The sequence below is a fragment of the Globicephala melas genome, chromosome 4 (genome assembly GCF_963455315.2).
Source record: "Globicephala melas chromosome 4, mGloMel1.2, whole genome shotgun sequence".
NCBI classification, from domain to species: domain Eukaryota; kingdom Metazoa; phylum Chordata; class Mammalia; order Artiodactyla; family Delphinidae; genus Globicephala; species Globicephala melas.
In genome coordinates this window covers 81423324-81446098 of record NC_083317.1, presented here as the reverse complement: position 1 = coordinate 81446098, position 22775 = coordinate 81423324, and the positions used below count along the sequence as shown (strand labels likewise).

General features: G+C 46.2%; 1 protein-coding gene across 5 annotated transcripts in view; it reads right to left on the bottom strand.

Annotated features, from left to right (window-relative positions):
* Positions 1-2610: 2610 nt before the first annotated feature.
* IGF2BP2 (insulin like growth factor 2 mRNA binding protein 2) overlaps positions 2611-22775 on the bottom strand; it is a 159584-nt gene continuing 139419 nt past the window's right edge. For 3 of the 5 annotated variants that reach the window (XM_060298314.1, XM_060298315.1, XM_060298316.1), the window contains 6 exons: positions 15774-15842; positions 14786-14902; positions 10734-10808; positions 6276-6407; positions 5795-5908; positions 2611-3432 (listed from right to left, as the gene is read on the bottom strand). In XM_060298314.1, coding sequence (XP_060154297.1) covers positions 3292-3432; positions 5795-5908; positions 6276-6407; positions 10734-10808; positions 14786-14902; positions 15774-15842 — 648 coding nt within the window. In that variant the 3' untranslated portion in view covers positions 2611-3291. Of the gene's footprint in view, positions 4459-5794; positions 5909-6275; positions 6408-10733; positions 10809-14785; positions 14903-15773; positions 15843-22775 lie in introns of all 5 variants that reach the window. The other 2 variants (XM_030861426.2, XM_030861444.2) reach the window with 1 other exon arrangement.

Below are 22775 nucleotides of genomic sequence, written 5' to 3'. Positions count from 1 at the left end.
CTGTGGCATGTGGGATCTTCCCGGACCAGGGGTCGAACCCGTGTCCCCTGCATTGGCAGGCAGATTCTTAACCACTGCGCCACCAGTAAGTCCTCTTTCTTGATGTTTAATGAGAAATTTTAAGAAGGAACATTGAAGGCTGCTAACCAGAAGCCATTTTTGACTTGAGAGTCCCTTCTTATACATCAGTTAGAATCAAAGACTTTGTTGTGTTCAAACTTTTATTTTACAGATGAGGAGACAGGCCTCCAGGAGGCTGTGATATGCACAAGGTTATTTAGCTAGTGTACAGGCAACCAGGGAGAAAACGTCTGGGCCTGGGCTTTCTTATTCTCCTGATGAGAAAGTGAGACTGATAGTGATCTGGTACAGGGAAAGAGGCACCCATTCCTGCCTTCAGGCCTGCCCTAGGGCAAAGCTGAGCTATGCCCTGGTTAAGTTCCCTTCACAGCCCCTTGCTCTGTTTGCTGAGCAAGGCCTCCCACGCTGACAGCCAGTTACTGGGGTTTTGAAGGTGCCGGATGCAGGAGGTGGAGCTGTATTCCACCACAATGATTTTTCACAGCCGAGGGAAAGCAAGTCCCAGCGATGAGGGATGACTGGAGGAACTGAGTAAAGGGAGAACTAGACAACTGTCTTCAAACCTTAGGGGCGTTGTCCTCAGTAACATGTAGCAGATTCAGTGTGTGGTGGTTGTGGGGTGAGCGGATTTCAGATCAGTGGAAGGAAGATCTAGGAGGCTGGACTGTGTGACGACAGAACTGTCTGCCTTAGGAGCCGCGTTTCTCCTCGCCGGGGGAGGAGGTGGTGGCCAGACTTTGGAGAGAGTTTAGAGGACATTATTCCATATGAGGAAAGTGGACCAAATGACCTTGAAAATCCTTTCCCAATACTGCTGTTCCGTGAATTTAAGAGTTGAGAAAAGGTTTTGCCAGGTTCAGTGAGGGTGACTGGAAGCAGTTTTGTAGCTATCGAGAATCAGGGACATTCAGGAGTCACAGAAGTCGGGAATCTTTCATATTAGGAATTGTTGCAATTACAGATAAACTGATACAGGGATCCGTTTGAGTTTGGTTTTTCATTCAGAGTTTGCCCTGATCACTAGAGGTTACTGGAGGCAAAAGGGAATATTCTTCACTGTTTATTGTCAGCTACATCTGAGATTAGGTTAGCTCTTAAAATGGGAACAAACCAAGTACCTTGGATCCCTGCTTTTACAAGAGAACGCAGGAGAATCGAGGTCAAGTTAGAATATAGTTGTTCCATGAGGTTTCTCCTCATGTTGGCTGTTTCTGTGAGAGCAAGAGCTATTAAGAGCACTCATGGCTTCTAGAGAGACAGTGACTTATGTGGCTGATGTGAGCTAGAATAGAAAATTAACATGCATATGGGGTAAGTATCATTTTAATTCACCAGCACCTTAAGGGGAATGTAGAGAAGAAATAAAAGGTGGCAACAGCTGACAGTAAACATCAGGAGATTTGCTAGCAGTGGTATTAGACATTAGCGGTAGCAGGTCAAAGATATTTCCATTAGGCTTTAAGACAGTGAAAGATTTGGATGCGTGTACAATTTAGGCTGGTCTCTGAATTTCTACAGTTGTGGGCTTCCCTCATCGTCATTCACATGGGGATGCCTGTTGCCCATGTCCTTCCCCAGGGATACAGGAATAAGACTAGGCCAAATGCTTTCATACTCCGTAAGTCCTCATCCTATGTCTACTCAGTCACCGAGTCATTCACATCCTAGCTGATGCCAGGTTATCAATTTTCCCCTGCTTCCCTTAGAAGTCCAGTGTTTTCTTCTACCCTTGCTACCTGTCAAGATGACTTCTGTCTAGGGCTAATCATTTCCTCTCTTTTGTTGAAACCCCTCCAAATTTCTATTCTATCTATCCTTTTTCTCATGTTTTTAAGTTCTCTATGCTGGAATCGTCTTCCAATTTGCAAACAACCTCTTCCTTTCCATAGCTCCATGTTGGAGAAAACGAGATTGTCTTGAGGCAAATTTGGAGGGAAACCAACCAGGATAGAAGGGATGTCCAGGCCTACTCACCACATCTCCTGACATACTTACAACTGGGCTTCTGGGGAGGGGTGAAGGAAGTACCTCTTCCCTTAAATTGTCAGGCATATTATCCTCTTCCTTCTCCCCACATAAAAGCAAGCTCCTTCCCTGGCCAGGCTTAAAGTTTCTTAAGATAGGGGATGGCCTTACCTAGTTACTGTGCAGTATCCAGCTCTCTAGTTCTGTGGTTCTCAAACCTCAGTGTACATCGGAATCACCCAGAGGGCTCACTGACGGAGACTGCTCAGGGCCCACCCTCCACCCTTAGAATTTCTGTCCCAAGGTGGACCCTGAGAACCTGCATATCTAACACGTTCCCAGGTGATACTGGTGCTGCTGGTCTGAGGAGCACTGTCTGAGCACCACTGACCTAGTTTAGCTTCTCTCCCAAAGACCTGCCTGGAGAAGCCAGCCTCCTCAGTGTAGCTTCCCAGACCTGACGGTATATGCCACCCATTTCCCTGAAGTCCCCTCAGAGGTGGAATTCAGCTGACACTTTGGGATGGGTGATACTTAGTAAAATAAGAGACCAAGACACCAGGATCTTGTTAGCTGGATATATTTCTTTTTGTTTGTTTTTGTTTTTGTCACAGAACACTGTTTGCAGTAGAGGAAACTGGCATTGCAGTCTGGTGGTAAAATGGCTTGTTCACATAAACCAGTACATGTTCATCCTTTAGCGCAAAAAGCCCTAATGGCGCGTACCCTATTGAAATTCAGGACATCTCCAATATTCTCTCTCTGTTTTTCTTTGTCACTTTTTTTTTTTAAATAAACATTTTCAAGGTTTGTCCAAAAGAAGGCCATATAGGTTCTTGGCTAGCGGAAGACAATTCAGAACGGCTGTTGCACACTTGGACTGTTACCTTCTCCAGGCTGGCAGCTGATATCTTATTTTTTTCCAACTCATTTTTATTAAAAAAATAAAAAAATGCTCCAACTATCAGTTTTACAAAATCTCTAAGGGAAACACAAGAGCAAGGTGCTGAGGTAAAAAACACCTGAGGTAGCTTTTTTTTGTGTGTTTTTCTCGTTAAAAAAATCTGTAAATTTAACGCCCTGGGCCAACGACCTCGTGTAAATTGCTATGTTCCTCCATATTTTTTTTTAAAAGAAAGAAATAATTTTGCTGAATATTGATGGCTTATACACCAAAATGTAAAAAGACAAAATACATTCTTTCTTTGTGGAATTTTTCTTTGTTTGGTTGGTTGGTTTGATGGGTTACTGTTTTTCCTCTTCCAAAATGCTAGGACAAGTACCATTGACTCTTGTTCTTTTGAGTAACCAAGTGTAAGTTGAGGCTGGTTTGTGTGTTTCGCTTTTGTTCCTTTGTGTGATGTGATACTCAGAGCACTGCTTTGCCTGGGGGGTGCGTAGATATGGGAATTGAGACAGAGGGATGAGGGAATTAACAAGAATGGGGATGGAGAGGATGGGGAGGGAGAGAGGGGGTAGGGGAGAGATAAACAGAGAGAGACAGAGAATTATATAGCAGTATGCAAAAACCAGTTTAAAACCTGTGAAGCAAAGAGAAATGGGTGTGTGAGCTAGACAGGGATGAAGAGAGACAGAGTTTCCTCTTCAGAGAGACGGTATCCCTTCTGTTGACATACACAGGTGATCCAGAACTGCTGTGAGTGTCCTTTCGACGAGATTTCCCTCCGGGTGAATTTTGTGTGGGTGGCCTTGAAGCTCCTTACTAAACCGTTAGAACTCCCAAAGCACGACTTTATTCTTTAAAGTCTAGAAAAGCCTGCTTTCTCTTTAAAAAGAAAAAAGAATAACTGATTAAAAATTGGAGTTAGTTGAGTTATCTGATATATTATTTCTAAAATATATTAACGCCGCAGGCACCCTGTGTAACCCACAGGCCACATATCTTAACATCTTTCCCTTCTAATATGTACATACATGTACAGAGACAATTTTCCACAAAAAGAAAAGGGTGTGAATTTTGCTTTGATTTGAACGCATTCACCTATGTTAGTTCAACTAGAAGGGATAGCGTGGTGGGGTTAGGAGAGACCCGAGTGGATGGTGAAGTGGATGGCTGGGAAGCCTGCAGAGGCCCTGGGGGAGCTGGGAGGCCGGGCCCCGGCACGGCTGCCCTCCCGCCTCCTCCCTGGCCCCCCGGATTCTCAGGGCCTCTGCAGAGCCCCTGGCGCCTCCGCAGACTTCTCATTCCTCAGGATGGTCTTTGGTTTGCTCCCGATCTGGCTGGCTGTGTTTGGTCTCATTCTGTCAGGTGTTGGAAGGGCTACATTCATCCGTTGTTTGCTGGTGCCTGTGGGAGCCTCACTTGCTGCGTTGTGAGGCAACTCCCTGAGGATATTTCTGCTCCTGCTGCTTCACCTGTTGTACAATTTCCCTGATCTTGCGCTGTGCAGTCTGCAGCAAGGGAGAGGAGGGGGACAGGGGAGAAAAGGAACCCAGTTCTGAGGACAAGCAGTGGGGTGTGGGGAAGCAGGGCTGGGACTTGGGGGAAGGAGGCGGTAAACTCAGAAAAGTGTCATCTACCTACTGAGGCCCTGACTCCAGGCCTTTTCTGCCTGGAAGTAAAGTGGCAGAGTTCCCTACCCCCCACCCTGCCGAGGCTGCTGGGTGGAGGGTAAGAGGGTGGGACGCCAGGAAGCAGAACCAGGGCATTAGTGACTAGGGAACCTGTAGAGGTCAGACGGCATCCTCCCTCCCAGCTAACACATGCTCCAACGTCCAACGCTTCGCCTCCTCCCTGCCTTCCTAGAGTTACTGCAGAGACAGTGGTGTATGGCAAGGGAAGATGGACGGTCAATGGGATGGGGAGAAAGTGAGAAACGGGCCAGACACTCTACCCTGAACAAGTGGAGAAAACACATGAACCCAAACCTGTCCCCTCACCCACCCTGCTGCTCCCACTGCAGGGAGAACCCTGCAGACTGAACGCCTACAGGAGCCCAGACATTGAGACCCACGCCCGGAACACTGGAAGAGCTGGGATGGGAGAGCCCCAGGCATGGTCTCAAAGGGTGCTGGTGGGGTGCAGGGCACAGCAGCGTGGCAGGTCCTGGCAAAGGCACGGAACTGAGAGCGCAGGCTGACGCTCAGACAAACCTGCAGTGTTGGCTTAGACTGCCTCTGCTCCTTTGGGACAGGGACTGGACTGCTCTATCCCCAAACCCAACCCCCTCCCCCAACAACAAAAAAGCATCAAAAAGAACCAGGTCACGTGAGTCTGAGTCACTAGCCCTTCTGACTGGAAGAGAAGCAGCTGTGTGGGGCCCTGAGTCCTAATGGGGGTTGTCACAGTGAAGCAGAGGAGAGGAAAGAGAAACAAGGGTCTCCTGACATGAGCGTTTAACCCATAATAGTGGAATTCTGGCACCTAGGCTGGTCCTCAGGGCCCAAGGGTGGCCCTTGCCTGATATATGGCTCCCAGCAGGGGAAGGCTGTGACTGAGGCCTGAGCGGGAGGACGAGGGAACAGGAGAGCCCGCAGTTCAGCATTTCAGAGGCTTGAACTGTGCTGGCTTGACTCCAAAGCTCTATACCCTTCCTCAGGCTCCTCCAGCAGGCCTGGGAGAGCAGTGGTGAGCCAAGGAACAGTTGCCCCTGTCCTGTTCCATCTGTGCATGGGGGTCAGGGTGGGGGTGTGTGTGCACGGCCTGGGGCCACCGGACAGGTCACCAAGAACTTAGAGACTTGCAAAGAGATTAGCAGGAGAGACTGGACCCTCACAGCACAGGTACCTGGCTGGCAAAGAAATGCCCGATAATTCGGACAATCACTTCCTCATTTTCATCTGGCGTTTGGTCACGAGGCACAATGACTTCTGCACTGGTTAAGTTCTGCAGTTCATTCACCTGTGAAGGGAGAAACCAAAAAAATTCCTGTGACTTGCTTCACTGCAGTGGTCGGGAACCGGAACCCAGAATATCTGCAAGGTATGTCTGTATACTCTGGGCGGGACTCTTCTCCTTATCGTCTTCCTGCTGCTATGTGTGTGGGTTTACAGGGCAGGAGGCAGCCTCCCTGTCTTCATTTCCCAGCACATAGCCTAGATGCAGTGTTCCTGGACCCAGGACCCTGGTGTTTCGGTGTCTGGCTCAGCACTGTGGATTTGGGGCCGTCAGCTCTGGATGATGCTAATTACATTTTTGTCCTTGAAGAGTCAGTGGGGGTCTGAGGGAAGTCAGGCCAGGAGACAAAGCCAGCTCAGAGCACACTTACGGTTTTGCCACCCTTGCCGATCACACGGCCAGCTGTAGAGGAGGGCACTCGGATGTGGGCTTCCAGCTTCACCTCCTCTTTGGGGTTAAAGAAGTTTTCTTCTTTCAGTTTCCCAAAGATCCGCCCCTGGGCCTGAGAGAGCAAGACACGTCAACCTGCTTTAGCAGCACTGCTACAGGAACCAGTGAGTCCAGGCAACGGTACAGCCCCAGCCCCATGCTCCCCGGGGTCTGCTCAGCTCGCTCAGACCCAGTGGGTGCATGCCTGCCACACCCAAGGAGTGTACCTTGCACAGACATGCACAGACACTCCCGTGTCTTCAGGTTTGCACATGGATCGCACAGGAAGCTTTCTGTGTATCGGGTCAGGGTGGAACTACATGTCTTATTTCTGTATCCTGAGCAACTATAAATGTTTGGTTGAATGAATTTGTTCAGGGAATTCTTAACTTCCTCCCACCACGATACGTTCAGGCCTCCGGTTATTAAAGGATGGAGGCAAGGGTGGTGTTGATGGGATTTGCTCTTTGATGTTTAACTCCAGAGCCAGTGTAGCCAAAAGCTTTTTGTTCTTTTTAAAAGAACTTAAAAAAAAAATATTTATTTATTTATTGGCTGCACCGCATGTCATGTGGGATCTTAGTTCCCCAACCAGGGATCAAACCCGTGCCCCCTGCAGTGGAAGTGCAGAGTCTTAACAACTGGATCGCCGGGGAAGTCCCTAAAAGAACTTGTAAAAAAACTGAGATATAGCTTACGTAACTTAAAATTCAGCACTTTAAAGTGTACACTCCAGTGGTTTTTAGTATATTCACTAGGTTGTGCAACCACCACTGCTATCCAGAACATTTTCATCCCATTCCCCCAAATAAAACCCCATACCTGTTAGCAGACAGTCCCAATTCCTCCCTTCCGCTAGTCCCTGGCAACCACTAAACTACCCTTCTGTCTCTGGATTTGCTTTTTCTGGATGTTTCACATAAACGAAATATATATTATGTGGTCAATTGTGTCTGCCTTCTTTCACTTGGTGTAATGTTTTCTAGGTTCATCCATGATATAGCATGCATCAGAATCTCACTCTTTCCATGGCTGAATGATATCCTAATATGTGGATATACCACATTTTGTTTATCCATTCATGAGTTGAAGGATTATTGTTCTTGAACATTTACACGTGTTAATTTTTTTCTCACATTTTAAATATTTTTAATACAAATTATATTTTTACAAATAAATGTTTCTGACTTTTAGAAAACTCAAGTTATAATTTTCCTAGGGGTGAAAAGGCAATAACAAAACAATGCAGGGGAAGGGAGACAAGATGGTGGAATAGAAGGACTTGAGCTCACCACCTCTCACGAAAACACCAAAATCACAACTAACTGTTGAACAACCATTGACCAAAAAAACTGGAACCTATCAAAAAAGATATTCTACATCCAAAGACAAAGAAGAAGCCACAATGAGATGGCAGGAGGGGTGCTTTCACGATATAATCAAATCCCATACCCACCAGGTGGGTGACCCACAAACTGGAAGCTAATTATATTGTAGAGGTTCTCCCACAGGAGTGAGAGTTCTGAGCCCCATGCCAGGCTCCTCAGCCTGGGGGTCTGGCATCTGGAGGAGGAGCCTCCAGAGCATTTGGCTTTGAAGCCCAGTGGGGCTTGAGTGCAAGAGCTCTGCAAGACTAGAGGAAACAGAGACTCCATTCTTGGAGGGTGCACACAAGGTTTCATGTGAACTGGGACCCAGGACAAAGCAGTGACTCCACAGGAGCCTGGGCCAGACCTACCTGTGGGTCTTGGAGGGTCTCCTGGGGAGGCAGGGGTTGGCTGTGGCCCACTGCAGTGGCAAGGACACTGGTGGCGGGGGCCCCACGGAATACTTCTCAGCGTGAGTATGCTTCCTCCCTGAGGTCGCCATCTTGGTACTGAAACCTGGCCCCACCCAACAGCCTGCAGGCTCCAGTGCTTGCAGGCCTCAGGCCAAACAACCAACAAGGTGGGAATACAGACCCACCCATTGATAGCTGCCTAAAGTCATCCTGAGCCCACAGCCACCTCTCAACACACCCCTTGACACGGCTGTGCCCACCAGAGGGACAAGACCCAGCTCCACCCTCCCACGGGCAGGCACAAGTCCGTCCCACCAGGAAGCCTGCACAAGCCCCTGGACCAACCTCAGCCAGGGGTTAAGGCAGACACCAGAAGCAAGAACTACAATCTGGCAGCCTGCAGAACGGAGACCACAAACACAGAAAGTCAGACAAAATGAGACAGCAGAGAAATATGTTCCAGACAAAGGAACAAGATAAAATCTCAGAAGAACAACTAAGTGAATTAGAGATAGGCAATCCCCCTGAAAAAAGAATTCAGAATAATGATAGTAAAGATAATCCAAGATCTTGGAAAAAGAATGGAGGCACAGACCAAGAAGATACAAGAAATATTTAACAAAGAGCTAAAAGATTTAAAGAACAAACAGATACACTAGAAAGAATCAAAGGCAGAACAGATGAGGCAGAAGAATAAATAAGTGAGCTGGGAGACAGACTGGTTGAAATCACTGCCACAGAACAGAATAAAGAAAAAAGAAAAGAAATGAGGACAATTTAAGAGACCTCTGGGGCAACATTAAATGCTCCAACATTTGCATTACAGGGGTTCCAGAAGGAGAAAAGAGAAATGGCCCTAGAAAATATTTGAAAAGATAATAGCCAAAAACTTCCCTAACATGGGAAAGGAAACACTCACTGAAGTCCAGGAAGCACAGAGAATCCCATACAGGATAAACCCAAGGAGGAACATGCTGAGACATATTAATCAAACTGACAAAAATTAAAAACAAAGGGAAAATATTAAAAGCAACAAGAGAAAAGCAACAAATAACATACAAGGGAATCCCCAGAAGGTTATCAGCTGATTTTTCAGCAGAAACTCTGCAGGCCAGAAGGGAGTGGCACCATATATTTAAAGTGATAAAAGGGGAAAAAACTACAACCAAGAATACTCTACCCACCAAGGCTCTTGTTCAGATTCAACAGAGAAAGCAAAAGCTTTACAGACAAGCACAAGCTAAGAGAATTCAGCACCACCAAACCAGCTTTACAACAAATGCTAAAGGAACTTCTCTAGGTGGAAAAGAAAAGCCCACAACTAGAAACAGGAAAATTACGAATGGAAAAGCTCACCGGTAAAAGGCAAACATACAGTAAAGGTAGGAAATCATCCACACACAAATGTGATATCAAAACCAGCAATCCTGAGGAGAGTACAAATGCAGGATATTGGAAATGCATTTGAAATGAAGAGACCAGCAACTTTAAACAATCTCACACACACACACACACACACACACACACACACACACACACTGCTATATCAAAACCTTGTGGTAACCACAAACCAAAAATCTACAACAGGAGCACACACACACAAAAGAGCAATTCCAAACACAACATTAAGATAGTCATCAAATCACAAGAAAAAAAAGAGGAAGGGAAGAAAAAAGACCTACAAATACAAAACAATTAGCAAAATGGCAATAAGAACATACATATTGATAATTACCTTAAATGTAAATGGATTAAATGTTCCAACCAAAAGATATATACACACACACACAATTGAATATTACTCATCCATATAAAAGAATGAAATAATACCACTACAGCAACATGGATGGACCTAGAGATTATCATACTAACGGAAGTCAGTCAGACAGAGAAAGAGGAATATCATGATATCACTTATATGTGGAATCTAAATGATACAAATGAACTTATTTACAAAACAGACACAGACTTTGAAAACAAACTTACGGTTACCAAAGGGGAAACGTGGGGGGGAGGGATAAATTAGGAGTTTGGGATTAACATATACACACTACTATATATAAAATAGTCAACAAGGACCTACTGTATAGCACAAGGAACTGTACTCAATATTGTGTACTAACCTATATGGGAAAAAAATCTGAAAAAGAATGGATATATGTATATGTATAACTGAATCACTTTGCTGTACACCTAAAACCGACACAACATTGTAAGTGCACTATACTCCAATATAAAATAAAAATTAAAACAGTGCACCGCCCCCCACCCCCAACACTTCCAACAAACTGTGCTATTTCCCCTCACACCCATGTTTATGCCCCATCTTCAAAACCACGACCAATGGGATCAGAGATGCCATCTTAACTGGGCATTGACAGAGAGTCCACTTTTCCAGGGGAAAGAAGGGAAAGGAGGGCTCCACACAGAGGGAGCAGCCTGGAGCGGGGGAAGACAGGGTGGGTGGGACTATAGAAGGAAGGGAAATGGAGGTTGGGCCTCCAAAGAAGAGCCTGAACCTGGCTCTGGGGCAGCTGCGCCTGCTAAAGGCCCTCAGCCTTCCCTAACAGGCTGCCCTGTATCCAGGGCTACAGGGCTGAGGGGGTTCTTGGCACTGACCTTGAACTGGGCTTCAGGTGGGCCGGTGATGATGACCATCCTTTCACTGACGTCTGGGCCTTCTGCTGGGGCAATCTGCAGTTCACAAAGCAAGAGGGAAATGCTACTGCTTGGCTCTGTTCCCCGAGCTCCTCCTCCTTGTCTAAGAGGATGGCACACCCACTAGCAAGAGATTATAAGACTCACACCTTTGTACCTGGTGCTTTGTCTGACCCTGCTGCTTCCACTCTGGGTCTTAGGAGATTATGACCGTAGTGCCCAGTATCAAATTTGGGTCTCTGGCCACCCAGGAATAGTTGGAAACAAGTTAGTACTTACTGCCTGTCCCTGCCCCCACCAGCAGTGTGACCAGCCTCCTTTCACCAAGGAGCTCCACTAGCCCACCGAGGGCCCAGAAGCGAGGAAGGGCTGGTCCACAGAGGAGTTAAGTTGGAGTCAGCCTGCAGAAAGGGCCGTTAGTGACAGGTGTGACTAGGACCAGCTCCTCTGTAGCACACGAAATCAACCGATGGCACCAGAGCAAGCACGAGAACACCCTGGTTCCAGTGCGCGCTCTACAAACCCCTCCTCTCCCCACAGATGAAACATGGCAGTTGAACCTGGCAAGCTCAAAACCTCCTAGCGCTCACTCTGTGACTCTGACGTCTTTTGTAACAGAACTCAAGATGGAACAACCGAACATCTTTTTGTTAGATCCTCTTTACATATTTTTTTCCCCGCATACCCTGCCTTATTTCAAAAACCTTTTAAGGTAGCTTTAAAAATAAATACAATGTAGCATAATTAAAGTTAAATTTATTTATTTTTTCGGCCATGCCACGTGGCTTGTGGGATCTTAGTTCCCTAATCAGGGAACTTGTGCCCCCTGCAACGGAAGCGCGGAGTCCTAACCACTGGACCACCAGGGAATTCCCATAAAGTTACTTTTAAATGATCTAAAAGTACACCAGGCACTTAGGGATGAGCCAGGAGTGAGGTTAGTACACAAATGCACCTCATAAAGTCCTACACACCACCCAGAGACCCCAACCCCGAGACTGAGCTGTTCAGCTGAACATGATTCACCACTGACGGGGCGTGTCTGAAGTTATCATCTCTGAACCACTGTGTCTCAGTCTTGGCTCCCGCAAGAAGACCTCCACCTCCACAGGGTTTTAGTTTTCTCTCAGTACATGTCCTAAGCCAGGCTGCACCTGCAGGCCTCAGGGTCCTGTGTCGCTGTCCCAGCTTCACCATGAAGACAGACCCAAGGCCTGTGCTGACCTTGTCCATGAGACCTTCAAAGAAGATCTGGCCCTGACTACTTGGTGGCACGAGGATGAACGTGAGACACTGGTCACCGACCACTGAGCTTCCTGGGGGGGGGTCTTCCCTTGGCTGTGGGCTGACCACCTGCCAGCCTTCAACTGCAGGGCAGCAGCTTCAGCCAAAAAACAGACGTGTCCCGGGGACTGAGAGCCTCCAGCAGGCTGCATACAGACTGGCCCTTAAGATCCCTAGTGGGAACTCTCATCTCTACTTCTACATCCATAGGTGGCACTAAATCTGCTCCTTATTTCCAAGAGTAAATGAGAGTGACAGGAGCACGGACACAGTGGTTCCCAGCTCTTATCCACCCAAATCAAGAAGGGCTGAAAGGCTCATTCATAATTCACGTTGACCCCATCAGTTCTCACAGTTGCCTTGTTCCGATCCTGAAAGAAAGCCCCCCGTCTCTCCACTACCTAGTATTCACAGCCCAGCCCAGAACTCTTGAGAGCCGCACGTGTGCTCCTGCAGTTCTGGAATAGCACTCCCCAGGCCAACTCCCTGAGAGGACCTGGAATGAGGACTCCACTTTATGACTGAAGCAAATGGGATGCAGAAAGATGAGGTGACCACCAAGATCACGGGTGAGCAGGGCTGAAACAAGGATCAGGAATTGTGTGTGGCATTCTGAAGGCTGTCGGCCAGATGATGTGCAGGAAAGGCAGGCGACAGGGGCTCAGCTCCCGCCTGTAACTGAAACACCTCTTGCGTGCACCGCCCGATCCCAACTCAGCCCACCCCCTTCCAGCACTCTGCTCCCACGTGTCAGTGTAAAGCTCTCCCCCCGCCCCAGCAGCATCAAATGTGCCTCTAGTTGGGGCCCCTGAAGACTGGTAGAGCAGGATTGGGGGTGGTTCTCTGGAATTAGTGATATCATCACCCTTAGAGACAAATGCTGTCAGAGAACCGTCAAGATAAAGGAAATCTAGCAAAAACCAGATTGATTTTAAAAAGTAGGATATGTCTCTTGCCAATCTTTGGTTTCCCTGGCTTCCTCTCTTTTTCTCTACTACTCTGGAGAGAGCCAGAGCCCATTCTGTCCCCGGCTGTCTTTGCCCATCACAGAAGTCATGCCACCACTCAACTCTGCTGGGACAGAGAGGGACTATGGGGATGCTGTGGGGGAAGCCCAAGGGGTTGATCCTTCTCTACTTTCCCAAAGTCTTGCTGGAATGACTCTGGTATAGCACTCAGGTTGAAAAAACATTGGACCAAAAATAGGATAGCCCGGTCCAACCTCAGCCCTCACATTCTTTAGCTTTGCGGCCACTGACATGTCAATGAAACACTGGGCCCTAGTTCCTTATGGGCAATGGTAAGTGGAGAGTTATTGCTGCGATTAGTCCTGGGAAGTGCCCTGTAGCCTACAAGTCGGCAGAACTGCTATCTAAGAGCCAGTCCTGCCACCTGCGTGCCTTGGCCATCTCCCGTTCCCTCTCTCAGTCTCCCTTTTCTCAGGGGAAAAAGAGAGGATTTGATGAAATGATCCCTCAAGTCCCTTTTAGTTGAAATTGTCTCATTCTGTCCCTTGCGCTGCATCGCACCTCAGACCACAGGACCGGACACTGAGAATGGCCCTCAGGGTGCAGCCAGCCCAGTGGTCGTCCATACCTTACCTGTCCCACACAGAGGGCGGGCCCAGCACAGCCAGTCAGTACCTGGGCTGGGGTCTCACCTGCAACAAGCCTGCCGGGTGCAAAGGCCCCGGGTGCTCCACCACCGTCTGCCCCCACCTCGGGCTCTCCTCCAATCTGCGGGCTTTGCAGGTGAGATAAACGAGCACCGAGAGGGGAAATGATTTACCTACATAAAATTCTTTCATGGTATCACTGCAATCCTTGTTCTGCACTACTCAGAATGTTTTGTTTTTGTTTTTTCTCCAGCACACTTGCTGTGGGAGAAATTCCAGCTCTTCTTAGGGAGGAAGTGTAAGCATTCTTTCTCTCCAAGTCATGAGACTTCTTGTTCGGAATTCCGGGTTGTCCCATGGCAGCAAATTATTTTACGTAACAACGGGAACTCTTGTTTCCGACAGCGTTTCACGAGGCTTGGGACGTGCTCAGCATTCTGCCCGTGAGTCAGCGCTGATAGCTGGGCTTGGAGCGGGACCAGGGTCAAATAATCCTCCCCTTTCAGCTTCTCTGCCGACTCTTCCCATTGTGCTCCAGGAGACAGGCGGTGGGAATGTAACTGCAGCTGTGTCTGCACTCGGGTGAATCAGGGGCCCTCCTTCCTGACCTCTCTCCTCAACCGGGAGGCCGCGGCTCAGGTTATGTCATCGGCTTTTGTTTATCTGCGGCTTCATCACTGCCTTTCAAAGAGTTTTCCATTCAAGCTCTTTGTTTCAAAGTTCAAAGGTTTCTGAAATGGAGACTAACTAAAGCATCAAAGCACTGACAACTGCTGAATATAAATTATCGCTCTCCTTAGGCTCACTCCCTTCACTTGGGAGAATCCTCAGCCTTTGCTTTATCTTGAGGACTATGGTAGCCCAAAGAGGACCAGGTTGGCTTACGTATTACTAGTATTTTTTCCTAATTCATTTGTTAGTGGAACAAAAAAGGAGTGAGAGAGGTAAAGATGAGTGCACATGGGAATAGTCCGGAAGGCAGGCTTTCCAGGTCCTGGAGGATTTTATGGATGGTGTAAGAATTGCCCGGGACGGACAGAAGGAACAAGGGACATGGGGTGGCGATGGGGGTGGAAGAGGGTGGGACAGGGGCAGCTGTCAAGAGCGGCTTTACCTTGATGGAGGCCCCGGCGAATCTGGCCAGCTGTTTAATGTGCGCCCCTTTCTTCCCGATGATAGCACCCACAGCCTGGGTTGGGATGAAGAGATTCACAATCTCCTGCTCTGGATACTGGAAGGACAGGACAAGACAAGACAGACGACATCATTCCTACTGGGGCTGCTCCTTCAGGCACTCAGCAGTAACGGAGCAATGGCCGGATGCTGCATGGGCTTCTTCTGGGGCCTAGGGCGCTGCAGGGAGGAAGCTGGAGGGATGAACTTGAACAGGATCCACACCAACTACACAACCACTAGAGTGCAAACTCCTCCTGGGGAGCTCTGAATTTGCTGGACACAGCAAGCTGTCTGTCCACGGGCCTTCTGTCAAGTTCAAATGTGATGTGTATGTCTCCTGCGTCTTCATCCAAGGAATCAGTAGCTATTAAGCACACCTGGCCTGAGGCACTTTGTTAGCAGGAATGGAGAGCTGCCCTCCCACCTAGTGGGCAGGAGCGGCATTTTCACTGGAGGGGGACTGGGTTCAAAACGAGAGTGTAATTAAACCTGCCCTGAACAGGCTGCGAGGGGACGGCCCAGAGACACAGGCAAGCCCGCCAGGGGCCCTTGCTGTTCTTGTCTGTAGGGGTCTGAGGGCATGACACGGCCCACTTGCTAGACTTTATTAAAGAACTTTGGAGGCTCTGTTCTTTAGCCCAACACCACCTCCTAATCTGACCTGCTGATTGCTCCTCTGCACCAGTTTCCGGCCACCTGTGGGATCTGTGAGCACCAGCAGGATGCTGAAGGGCCGCTCAGTGCCCTTGAGTGCCGGGCGGTCTGGTGTGCTGATGCCCTGCAATGTGTCACTCCCAGGACAGCCTGGAACCAGGGGACCCGGCACGCACACCGTGAGCATGCACTGGTCAGTCTGCCAAGGACTGAGCGGCACCGGCCACAGGAGAGGGACGAGTGGCAGATGGGGCTGAACTGTGGGCACTTACTGAGTGATGATGCGGGAACGGGCCGAACTGGTGAGGGGGGTACAAGCTGGAGAAGTATCCGGAGTGGGTCTGCAGCAGGAGAGAAACCGTCAGTCAGCAGGGCCCATAGGGCAGCTCACCAAACCCAGGGAGGCAAGATTCCCACACACAACACAGGCTCCCGGCACCACCACCGGGCCGCGCTGTCCTAAAGGCACACCTGTGCCTCTGCAGCTCGGACCTCTGCTTCCTTCCCTCACGGAGCACTGGCTGGGCTGGATATTCATCATTTCCAAGCTGAGTCATGGTCTAGGCTTCCCAGGAACCCACCAGAGGAGGGCACATGCTCACGCACTTTTTAACCTGCCCTCAGGCAGAGAGGAAGCGCCAGTGGTTTCTACTGTCTGAGGAATTATGAACCACAGATTAAAGAAACAGAGTGCCAGGACAAATCCAAGAGTTACTCTAAACAAGCGAAGTGTTCCTGGGAAGTCAGGTCAGTGAGCGCCCAGAGAATCTCAGAAGGAATGGAGAGACTGAGAGTAGAGAAATTGAAAACGAAACTGAGGAGAGAAAATGAATGAATAAATACGTATTGTGGAGGGGGAGGGGGAAGCAGGGGACAGGGAGGCAGATGTGGTAGAAGAAAACAGAGCTATTAGGAAAGTAGCGTTAATTTTTAAAGTAGCTGCTTTTGATTGAATACCTACTGTGTCCTAGGCATTGTGGTAGATACTTTATCCATAAACTCTTTTTAAAAAAAATAAATTTATTTTTGGCTGTGCCACGCAGCATGTGGGATCCTTAGTTCCCCGACCAGGGATCGAACCCATGCCCCCTACAGTGAAAGCGTGGAGTCCTAACCACTGGACCACCAGGGAATTCCCCATAAGCTCTCTTAATCCTCACAATAGTCCTGCAAGACAGGAATACATCTGCATTTATATATTTTATGGGCAGGACATTAAGTAGAGTCAGCAATGTCTAGTTCACTGTGCGTTACACATAAGGCCAAGTAAATGCTGACATGCCTATTACAGGAAGGGAGGTGGACAGTTCTGGGCACCATGGAACCAATCCCTGAGGGGCCATCTAGCAGTGGTCAGACACCAGTTGGAGGCTTGAAGTTAGGGGACCTAGCTTTCATTTGAGGGTCCTTGAACAAATCTCCTGGTATCCTCTGTCTCCTGAATGTCCAGTTGGATTCTGAGTTCCAGAGCATAACTTTGCCTTTGGACTCATTAGGGACAAAAATGAAACTATTCCTCTTTTTGAGTTTGGATAGTGGACTTCAGGGGAAAAGAGATGTGAACACGGTGGGGAACTTCCTCCAAGCGTGCTCTGAGTGTCCACAGCACCTGCAGGGGACAGAGCTTTGCCAAAGGAAGGGAACGATCCTGTAATGCAAGCCTCTGCTCTCACGACTTGGAAAGAGGCTGCAGTGACACCTCAAGGCCACAAGAGGGGGCTATGAGATCAGCGTTCTTCTGGCAGACGTCCACTTTCGAAAGGAAGCTGAGTGAAGACGTTTGGCTCACTTGGGCCTGCCTCTTTCTTGAAGAGCATGAGCTCCAGACTCTTCTCAGTGCAGGTCCCTTTCCTGGGCCACGGCGGGTCAGGGAGAATTCCTGCAGCTTTTCTGCTCAGACAAAGCTCTACCTTGGGGAAAGGATGCTTCTGCCCTCCTCTCGCCTGGAGAGCTTTTCCTTCAGCTCTCGGCAGAAATAATTCTTTTGAATTGTGATTTGGCCTCAAAATAGACAAACCACAAGTGTAGCTCCATTCTGGGTTCAAATACTCCCAATATAAACACTATATCAAATTTAGATCTACCACTTGGGTGAGGGGAGGCGATGAACTATAAAAGGATAAAAAGAAAGAATTCCCCAGTCCTCTTTTTATTCATGAGTTACAGCTGGAAAACTGTTGTGGAGAAAGAACCCCAAAACTCGGCAATCAGGAACTTGTTTCTAGCTGAGGCTGTCATTAGCCTTTGTGTATATAAGTTGGTTTTTGGAGTCAGAAGACCCAGAAGACTTGAGTCTGAATCACTAGTTCTATACAACTTGGAATAATTTATTCAGCTTTTCTGAACCTCATCCACAAGTGGATTAAAATAATATCCAGAGCTTACAATACTGTTGTGGGAGTTCATTCAATTGTTTACTCATTCATCCAAAAGATATTTGAGCAAAGCACTGCTCTAGGTGCTGGGGACACAGCTATTGAGACAAAAAAGGTCAGTCACTGCCACCACAGAACTTAGGTTCTACTGGAGAGGCAGACAAGCATGTGAAAGAAACGAACAGGAGGCTATGAGGATGGGTAGCTGCCGAGATGAGTGGGATGGCAACTTCAGCTGGAGGGTCTGGGAAGCCTCTTGGAGGAGGTGACCTCTGAGTTGGGACCCACGGAGGAGATGGAGCCCCATGCAAGGCACTAGGGAAGAGACATTCTAAGCAGGGTTCTGAGAGGTGCAGAGCTAGGAAAGGGGTTGGTCTGTTTGGAAAACAGAAAAGAGGCCAGTATGGTGAAAGCAACTGAGAGAACAGCCTGATGGCATGGGGAGGCAGGTAGTGTGAGATCACGCAGGGAGGGCTCCGTGGGCCTTGATTTGGACGTGGATTTGACCCAAAGTACAATGGATGCCCCTGAAGGACGTTACGTGGCATTCAATGAGGTCACAGGAATGGAGAATCCATCATCAGGCACCGTATGGCTTGAACTACTGAGTGTTAAGTGCGTACTTATTTATCACTTATCAGAGCACACTTTCCATTCCCCCCACCCCCATGCTTACATGGAGTCCACAACCTCAACTGGAAGAGAAGCTTAGTCATAATGACCAAAAAGTAACCTGTCATGACTTAAATAAATGTTCTCTTTAATGGGAAAGCAGGCTGTAGCCAGCTGACAAACTGGGGCCCCAGAGTGGGGTGGGCGGGATGGAACCACAACCCTAAAATGGCAACTGGGCTTTTACTGTCTCAGTTTGAGGGTCCCCACATATTTTATGAGGGAGAAGCTACTTTACTTTTGAGTGTTTCAAAAGAATTATGATTTGGGATATGGGGGGGGAGAAGAGGTTATGGTGAAGGTGCCCCTGCCAGGTATGCTTCCCCAAAAGGAGAGGCAGCAAGGGTGCAGGGGGTCACTATTATCCACTGGTTCATTTCAAATTCCGTTTGAGGGCAACTAGTGTCTGCGTTTCCTCTGTGCTTGACTACGCTGGGGGTAGTAGAGGCGTATATATCAAACATACTCATGAACATTTAGAATGGAATTCAATTTTAAGTTGGCCCTGCTCTTTCTGGAAGAACTGCAGGGTCCTCAGTTCCTAGCTGTTGTGTATGACCATTTGATGTATCATTTAGGTGATATTCTGAATCATGAAGAAATCAGGGAGCAGAAAGAGAGAGGGGTGTTGAAGGGGTAGTAAAGAGGGCAAGGGTCAGGCATACAAATTAGGTTCAAAAATATAACTAGCCGTAGTGTGATGACAGAGTTCTGTTATAAAGACGGCAGGTGCTCTCCCTGGGAACCAGGGATACGGACATGGGAGGAAGGGAGTGGACTTGGTCAGAGTCATGGGCAGAGCTTTTCAAGATTCAGAAGGTGCACCATTCTATCCCAGCTTGTCCACTGCCTCCTTCCAGCCCCTGCCTATCACCCCTGTGAGCTCTCAGAGGACCACCTCAGAAGCTGAGGCGGACCAGGAATTGGTAAGCTAGCAAGAGGTGGAGCCAAGGTTTGGGCACAGATTTCTGTGTCTGACTCTGCGTCCCAAGATCTTAACCCAACACTGCCCTCCTCTGGAACATTCCAAATTTATTAGTTCAGGTGGGGCCCATGGTGTAGTTATGATAAGGCTCCCCTAAGGATTCTAATATGCCCTCTGCTGAGTTTAAGTACATGAATGGACAATTAAAACTCACTGGACATATACAGTGAATCAGCAGCATGGAAGAGGGGAGCAAAGCTGAGCAAGGCAAGAAAATGATCTCAGTGAATTAATTCAGGAAAGAGGGAGAGCTTTTCTAAAAAGTCTGCTTTATTTCTCAGTGAGATTCAAGAGGGCAGTGCTTTAATATGTGAGTAGACTGCTATGAGGGAAGCCAATCAGAGAACTAGATCGATCTTAGAAATTAAAAACATGACTTGTGGAGTAAAAACTCCATAGAAGTCATACAAATAGCAGCATGGACACTCTTGAAAAGCCAATCAGTGCACAAGAAGATTAACTCACGCAAAACAAGAGGAAGGACTCAGACAAGACGAGTAGAGTGGGAAGATCTACTCTCTCTCCATAAAGTGGAAACTCCAGGAGGAAATGGAGTGGAGGGAAGAGAGGCAATGCTAAAATTAATTACAGACGCAGAAGGTTTTCCTGAACCAATGAAAAACTTGAATGTTCAGATTAAAGGGCTCAGAGTCAGATTTCTGATTTCCAAGGGTATCAGTAAAATACTACAAAAGGCAAAAAACTTAGACAAAAGAAAAAAAAAAGTTACCTACTAAAGTAAGAGAACTCAGACTGGTAGCAACAATGTTTTCAGAGTTCTAAAGGAACTAAGACCCTAGAATTTTTAGATACCTAGTTGAACTTTCATTCACATATGAAGTGGGGCGGGGGAGGCATTTTCAGGTATAGAAAAGCTTAGAAATTATACTACTTACATAATTATTCCTGAAAAAAAAGTTGTTTGAGGAACTACTCCAGAAAAACAAAGAAACGAAAACGAATAACTCAAAAAATAAGAGGATATGGAATTCAAGAAACCATCTGTAGTGAGCAAAGAGACCAGTAAGAAAAGTTTAGTTAATTCTAAATAACTGTGAAATATGAGACTGTGTATTGACTTAGAAAGAAAATTTAATAATTTGTACTAAAATTCCAGGTTATTTATAGAGTAATATAATAAAAATACATTAAACAAAAATCTGTTAGAAATAAAGAATTTGAAAAATCATAATCATAGTGGGAGAACAGTAAACTGCTCTCAAAATGTAGTAAGTCATAGAGATAAAAATAATAAAATAGAGGATACAAGCCACCAATTAAAAGCTTGATTTTACAGCCATATACACAACTTTGAGTCCATCAGAGAAGGTACATCTTTCCAAGTGCCCATGATTTCCAAAATTTGATCATGCATGAGCAAGACCACAAGAATCAGAGATGTTCCAATAACATTCTTTGAGTACAAAATGTATAGGAAACAATTATAGGATAACAAAAAAGAAACCCTTAACTACTTAAAAATTAAAAGAAAAATCCCTAGTAAATTTGATCAAGAAAAAGAACGGAAAGGAAATATATGATGTTAGGAATTAAAAGAGAGAGAGATTCGCAAGTTCGCAGCTTTAAAAGGCAACAGTTTGCTCTGCACAGCTTTGTGTCACTAAGTATGAAAAGAGAGATGAATACTTTCATAGGAAAATATAAGAAATTGAAAAGGTTATAAATGATCAATCTTTCTCCAAACAAAAGGTACTAGGCCCAGAATTTTTATGGATGGATTGTATCAAATCTTCAAGGAACAGAAAATTCCTACATATTAATTTTCCCAAGTATAGTATAAGTTGACCATCTTTCCAATTCAACCTTTGAGGAAAAAAAAGATTGTTGAAACTGTCAAAGACGCTATAAAACTATAGTAACTGCAGTGTAGACAAAAAGATGAATGGAACAGAATAGAGCCCAGGAATATGACTCAGTGGGAATTAAGCGAACAACAAAGCTGCCATTTCAAATTGAGTGATGAAATGGTGCATTTCTCAGTAAGTGACTTTCGGAAAACTGGCTATTTGGAAAAAAAATAACGTTAGATCCCTATCTCAAAGTACAAGTTAAGATAAATTCCCTGTGAATAATAAACTATGATCCCCCAGAAGCAACAACTCAAAATTACTGTAAGAAAACTTGGGAGAATATTTTATAGTCTTAGATGGCAGAAGGCTTTTTCTTAGCATAACAACAAAGGCCAGAAGTCCATAAAGGAAAACATCATTGATTTAACTATCTTAATTCTTAAAATTTCTGCGTAAGTTCTGCTGAAGGGAAATGTGAAAATTTAAAATACATTCCCCTTTGATGCAATAATTGCAGTCTTAGAATTTACTTTTAGATATATTCACACATTTATGTATAAGGATATTCATTTTGACACTATTTGTAGGAGAGAAAGCCTAGAGACAACCCAAATGTAGAAAAATAGTATGCTCAGTAGAAAAATTATAGTAAATTTCATACAATGGAATACTACATAGCCATCAAAGAGAATTAGTTCTAAATATGGAAAGGATGCCCACAGTAAGTAAAAAATGGAAACAAACAAATAAAAAACACAGTAATTCATTGTGTGTGGCATGATTCCATTTGTTTGGAATAATATGATTATAGGATTATATACGCTCATAAAACATATTTTAAAACATAATAGTGCTATACTTCTGGGGAGTGGTTGCTGGGTGAAATTTGGGTAAGAGAAGGAAGACTGAAAGGAAACGTTTACTATTTACTTCACACAGCATAGTTCGATTGTTCAAAAAGTATCTATTTTAAATTACTATGGCACAATTTGCAGAGATGTGGATGGACCTAGAGATTGTCATACAGAGTGAAGGAAGTCAGAAAGAGAAAATCAAATTATCGCTTATATGTGGAATATAAAAAAATGGTACAGGTGAACTTATTTGTGAAGCAGAAATAGAGTCACAGATGTAGAGAACAAACTTATGGTTACCAAGGGGGGAAGGGGAAGTGGGAGGAAGAGGGAGATTGGGACTGACATATAAACACTACTATGCATAAAATAGATAACTAATGAGAACCTAGTGTATAGCACAGGGAACTCTACTCAATGCTCTGTGGTGACCTAAACGGGAAGGAAATCTAAAAAAGAGTGGATATATGTATATGTATAACTGATTCACTTTGCTGCATAGCAGAAACTCACATAACATTGTAAAGCAACTCTACTCTAATAAAAATTAATTTTATAAAGAAGAAAGAAAAAAAAG